At 47.7% G+C, this 6,366-nt stretch overlaps 1 protein-coding gene across 1 annotated transcript in view; it reads left to right on the top strand.

Moving 5' to 3' along the window:
• The first annotated feature begins 1,017 nt into the window (after positions 1-1,017).
• Positions 1,018-6,366, top strand: part of LOC101350237 (zinc finger protein 773-like) — an 8,294-nt gene continuing 2,945 nt past the window's right edge. The window contains 4 exon segments of the mRNA XM_023741274.1: positions 1,018-1,384; positions 3,447-3,573; positions 4,091-4,189; positions 4,877-6,354. Coding sequence (XP_023597042.1) covers positions 1,283-1,384; positions 3,447-3,573; positions 4,091-4,189; positions 4,877-6,354 — 1,806 coding nt within the window. The 5' untranslated portion in view covers positions 1,018-1,282.

Here is a 6,366-nt window from a genome sequence, read left to right as displayed (position 1 = left end):
TCTCATCATCCTCACTTCTAAGGAGCATTCTGGATGTACTTCCTCCAAGACAGATTTGTTTTTAATTCTGGTAGTTATGGAATGTTTAATATTCTTCACCAACGCCATAATTCAAATGTGTCAGTTCTTCGGTCTACCTTTTTTACTGTCCAGCTTTCACATGCAGATAAAGCAATTGAAAATACCATGGTTTGGATCGGGTGCACTTTAGTCCTCAAAGTGACATCTTTGCTTTTTTACACTTTAAAGAAGTCTTTTGCAACAGATTTGCCCAATGCAATACATCATTTGATTTCTTGACTTCTGCTTCCATGTTCGTTGCTTGTGGATCCAAGTGAAATGAAATCTTTGACAACTTCAGTTGAAGTTGGAGATTGAAGTTGTCAAGGGCTTATACATAGATAGTTCCATTTCTGGCAATGAATGGAATGAAGGGTAGAAGATATTACAGGCACAGTGATCAGCATTAGGAAATGCTTGGGAGGTAAGGCTGAACTGAGAGTGCTCACACAACCTCAGCTGTCCATTACATCCAATGTAAACATGAGGCAGGAGGCAGGTCTGGAATGGCAGCCTGAGGAGCTGGGCCTCTGTTCTGAGGGTGGCGGGAGCCATGGAAGGTTTAGAGCACAGTAAGGAGGTAATCTGACCCAGTCTTAACAGCTTCCTCAGCTGCAGAGTAGAGAATGGTCTGTGGGGTTGAGGGTAGAAGGAGGGAGGCTACTATAATAGTCTGGTTGAATGTTGATGGTGACTGGACCAGAGCAGTGGCTGTGAAGCAGTGGTTGGATTCTGCATCTGGTCTTTTTTTGTTTGTTTGTTTAATTTTGGTGAAAATATACACAGCAGAACATACACCCATTCATCAGTTTCTACATGTACAATTCAATAACATTCGTTACATTCTTCATGCTGTGTCACCATTCTTGCTGTCTTTACCCATACTGTTTCGCCACCATTGACTTAGACTCACTACCCCCTAAAATTCTCATCTAAATCTAATTTTTTATTTAAGTTTATTTTTGGTGAGAACGTACACAGCAAAACCTGCTCCTATTCCATACTTTCTGAACATAATGACATTGGTTACATTGTTCACATTATGTAAACATTCTCATTATTTCTGTTCTAGTTGTCATTTCCATTTTCTTAATCTTCCTGCCTCCCAACCTTCTCATCTATGCTTTAAAATAGCTGTTGATTGACCCCATAGTCTTCTATAGATAATTTTATTAAAAGAATGCAATATTCAAGGGTGACAGTCTTTACTTTTTGAGCTAAAATGTTATTTATTTTCAAGGTGACTTCTAGGAATAGTCTTAATTCAAAGTTTGAAGACCAACTCAGGGCCATCGTCTCGGGGACTCCTGCCTCAATAGGTCCAGTAAGTCTGAATTATTTAAGAATTTGGAGTTCTGTTCCATATTTTTCTCCCTTTCATCTGGATTCATCTATGGTTTTCCTGATCAGAGTCATCTATATCTGTTTTTAAAGTAGGTCCAGAGCTGACTTTCTGATGTGGAGGGTGGGAGGGAGAAATGGAAGAGTAAGGGAGGACCCCGAGGTGGTTGGCATTGGTTGCTGGAAGCAAGGAAGTGCCATCTGGTGGGATGGGAAGTTGGTGATGTTCCAGAGATGCCCGAGTGGTTTGTTGAGTGGGCATCTGGATATACCAGTCTGGAGTTCAGGTGAAGGGTTCAGATGGGAGACACCCACAGGGCAGCTGGTGCATGGACCAGGATGGAACTGGGGATTAGACTTAGGAAGGGGATATTTAGGTCATGGTGGCAATGCTGCTAGGGAATGAGGGAGGGGAGCACAGGGGTTGAGGACTGGGCCTTTTGCTTGCACATCTGGGGAGGAGGTGTGCTTCACAAAGATGAGGGAGAGCCGTGGTCATGGGGGAGGGGTATGAGAGAGGAGGGTCTCGCGCATGGTCAGGGCTCCCAAGGGGGAGTGGACATGAGGTGGCTACAGAGGCCAAGCAGTAAGGGAAGGTGAAAGTGAGGCCAGCCCCACTGCATATTCATGCCACCACGAGCCTGTCAGGCTTTTATTCTGAGCCTTGGTGGGGCTTGGGGAGTGTCAGGCAGATTCGCTAAAAGTCCAGTGGGGTCACCTGGGAGAATCACTAGGCCTGGTTTGGGAGATGTCTTAGCTAGTGCTGCTATAACAGAAGTACAAATCGGTGGCTTTAACAAGCAGAAATTTATTTTTGCACACTGTCGGAGGCTAAATGTCCAAATTCAGGATGCCAGCTCTAGGAGAAGGCTTTTTCTGTCAGCTCTGGGAGAAGGTGCTTGTCTCTTTTCAGCTTTTGTTCCTAGGTTTCTTGGTGATCATGTGGAGGGTATCATCTCCATTTGTCCTTGCTTGCTTAATTTGCTCTTTTATATCTCAAAAGAGATTGATTTAAGACACACCTTATACTAATACTGTCTCATTAACATAACAGAAAACCTATTCCCAAATGGAATTATAACCACGGACATATCCCTTGCAGTAAAGTCGATTCTGACTCGTAGCGACCCTATAGGACAGAGTAGAACTGCCTCATAGGGTTTCCAAAGCTGTAAATCTTAACAGAAGTAGACTGCTGCATCTTTCTCCAGCAGAGCAGCTGGTAGGTTTGAACCACTAACCTTTCTGTTAGCAGCTGAGCATGTAACCACTGTGCCACCAGGCACAGGGGTTAGTATTTACAACACATGTTTTTTGAGGACACAATTCAATCCATAACAAGAGACAAGTGGGTCTGGAATCCCAATGAGAGTTAAGTGGTGAGAGAAAGGCTGAGACTGGCAAGGGGAGAGCTCTGCAGCCTAGGAAAGGGAGAGGGCTGAGGGCATCTGAAACGTGCTCATGGTTCAGGGTGGCTGAGGATGAATCAGGAAAAGGGCCAGGCAGGGGGGCCTTTGGAGCAGGGCTGGAGGCTGCCTCCGACAATGGGGGCCGTTGGCATTCTGGGACAAGTTGGGTGTCTGACTTCATTTGCCAAGCACACTCTGGATGCCATGTGCAGAGGAGCATGTGGGGAGGCCAGGGAGGTGTGTGTGGTGTGGTACTGGGGTGGAGGTAGTAGTGTGGGGTAGGCGATGTAGGAAGATGTGGTGCAAACAATGATGTGCTCCCACGTGACAGAGTAGAACTGCCCCTCGAGGCCTCTCCTCTCACTGGTCTAGTGGGCTATGATAGGATCCCAGGTGAATTGTCTGGCAGGGGAAGGATGAGATCTTCAGTTTAGATGTCATCTCTCTGACCACCTGCCTGTTGCGGTGGGCTGAGTCAGTGGTCAGTGGGAACTGCGGAGAGAATGGACACTGGTGAGCTCTCCCCAAGGGGGTGAGCTAGGCAGGAAGACTAGCAGGGGTGGATAATTGGGGGATACCTGAGGAAGGAGGCTGAATATCAACTCAACATCAGCTCAGCTAGCCCCATCCTGGCAGGGCTGTGTGACCTTTGAGGACGTGGCCGTGTGCTTCTCTCGGGAGGAGTGGGAGCTCCTTGATGTGGCCCAGAGACTCCTGTACCGTGATGTGATGCTGGAGACCTTTGGACTCATGGCCTCACTGGGTAAGTCCCTCACACCCCACCCCTGTGTCTTGGACTGGGCTTTGCCCTTCCCATTTTCCCTCGGGGCCATTCTGTCCTTCCCAAAGCTAGGCCATGGGTACACCTTCCTTTCCAGTTTCCTGGAGGAGGCACTGTGGGTGACGGGGCTGTGTTCACTACACCGTTCACTCCCTGAGCTGCCCCAACACCTGCTGCTCCAAAGCATTGCAGGAAAGAGTTTGGGGGTCATGAATCTTGATAACCGACCTCGTGGATCTCACCCTGTCTGGTGGCAATGTGTGGCTCCATGGCAATTCCATGTCCCAGGTTCTGCCTCCTTCCTCGAACTAACACACAGTGAGGTCTGCCCATGCCAGCAGTTGAGGCACCGACATGGTCACTACTTACCTGAGTCATTCCTTTAAAACCCTCCTCTGAAATTCTTCTCGTAATATTTAGTTTTCAGTCCTGTGGTCTGTCATGGAGTGGGTCACTCTGTCCCAGTGCTGCCCACTCACTTGTTCTGTCTTTCCCTTAGGACTGGTATCTTCCAGGACCCATGAAATCACCCAACTGGAGCAGTGGAGCGAGCCCTGGGTGCCTGACCAAGAGGCCATGGCCCCAGACACGCCAAGAGGTGTTTGGAGGGGTCCTGGCCCCAATAAGTGAGAGATGGGGGAGGGCATGAACTCAGGGAGGGGCTCAATTCATACCAGGAATCTTTCCAGTGTGCCTGATATTTCAGTGCCAAGGCAAGTGTCCGCAGCTAATTTCCATCTTTCCTTCCCTAGTCACCCACATATCATTTCTATTCCGAGTTCTGACCCAGGCCTACCCTCCACCTTTCTGTCTTCCATGTCTCACCCATTCCTCTGCACTGCTCCCTCTGTAGTGTTCCTCAGCACTGACCTTCACTTAATGTGTCATGAAATGTGCACATATCCTTAAGTAGTCCTGGAACACCACCTATCCAGCTGGAGTGATTTTCCTGGGCACAGACGCACCCTTCTGTACAACTCTCATGTGTCATTTATGGGCAAGTCCAAGCATAAAGCCTCTTGGAGAAAAGTATGTTGAAGGCTGTACTTCTCCTTCATGTTTGCCCCCATCCTTGTGTCCTTGCTGTTTGGGAGCCCTCTCTCATTCTGTGAGATTGACCAGGCCTCACTGCACAGCTGGCCCTTCCTCACCCTGACCTTGGCCCCCTCATTCTGTCACCAATGTCATGGACTCATTACTGGGTGTGTCAGACGTATGTCTTTGACATGGCTTCCCTCTGTCACCAGCATCAACTTGCGCTTCACCAGCATTTCTCTGCTTTCAGGTTGTTGGCGTGGAGTGGAGGCTAAGGAGGTACTTTCTGAGCAAAGTGTTTCTGTAGAAGGAACATCACAGGTCAGGACTCCCAAGGCAGGCCCATCTACTCAGAAGACCCACCCTGGTGCAGTATGTAGTCCCGTTGTCAAGGAGATTGAGCAAGTGGCTGTGCATCAGGGAACACATCCTACAAAGAAACCGTACACATGTGGAACATGTGGGAAAGGGTTCTGGTTCCATGCAAACCTTCACCAGCACCAGAAGCTGCATGCTGGAGAGAAACCCTTCAGAAGAGAAGAGAGCCGGGTCTCAGTTTTGAAGAGCTGCAGAGTTCACTTGTCAGAGAAGCCCATCCAGTACAGGGAGGGTAGGAAAGACATCCTGATCAGCTCAAATCTTCCCAAGCATCAGGGGACTCACAGTGGGCATGAAACTGTGAGCTCTGAGTGTGGGGAGGCCTTCCACACTGGAAAAAAGCATCACAAATGCCACGAATGTGGAAAAGCATTCAGTCAGAAATATTTACTTGTTCAGCATCAGAGAATCCACACTGGAGAAAAGCCTTATGAGTGCAGCGAATGTGGAAAGTCATTTAGCAATAAATCTAACCTTCATATACACCAGATAATTCACACTGGAGAAAGGCCTTATGACTGTAGTGAATGTGGAAAATCCTTTAGCCGCAATGCCGACCTCCTTCAACACAGGAGAGTTCACACTGGAGAAAAGCCGTTTAAGTGCAGTGAATGTGGAAAACCCTTCAGGCATAATTCCACACTTGTTCAGCACCAGAGAATCCACACTGGAGTAAGGCCTTATAAGTGCAGTGAATGTGGGAAGTTCTTTAGCCACAACTCCAGCCTCATGAAACATCAGCGAGTTCATACTGGAGAAAAGCCTTATGATTGCAGGGAATGTGGGAAAGCCTTTATTCACAAGTCAAGCCTCATTCAACACCAAAAACTTCACAGTGGAGAAAAGCCTTTTAAGTGCAATGAATGTGGAAGATTCTTTAGTGAAAATTCCAGCCTCATTAAACATTGGAGAGTTCACACTGGAGCAAAGCCTTATGAGTGCAGCGAATGTGGCAAATTTTTTCGCCACAAGTCAAGTCTCGCTAACCATCGGCGAATTCACACTGGAGAAATGCCTTATGAGTGCAGTGACTGTGGGAAATCCTTTAGCCAGAGCTTCAACCTCATTCAACACCAGAGAGTTCACACTGCAGAAAAGCCGTTTACATGCAGTGAATGTGGAAAACCCTTCAGGCATAATTCCACACTTGTTCAGCACCAGAGAATCCACACTGGAGTAAGGCCTTATGAGTGCAGTGAATGCGGGAAGTTCTTTAGTAATACCTCCAGCCTCATGAAACATCAGCGAGTTCACACTGGAGTAAGGCCTTATGAGTGCAGTGAATGTGGGAAGTTCTTTAGCCACAACTCCAGCCTCATGAAACATCAGCGAGTTCACACTGGAGAAAAGCCTTATGACTGC

The sequence above is a fragment of the Trichechus manatus genome, unplaced genomic scaffold, assembly GCF_000243295.1.
Source record: "Trichechus manatus latirostris isolate Lorelei unplaced genomic scaffold, TriManLat1.0 scaffold00176, whole genome shotgun sequence".
In the NCBI taxonomy this organism is placed as follows: Eukaryota; Metazoa; Chordata; class Mammalia; order Sirenia; family Trichechidae; genus Trichechus; species Trichechus manatus.
This window is presented reverse-complemented; position numbering and strand designations above follow the sequence as displayed.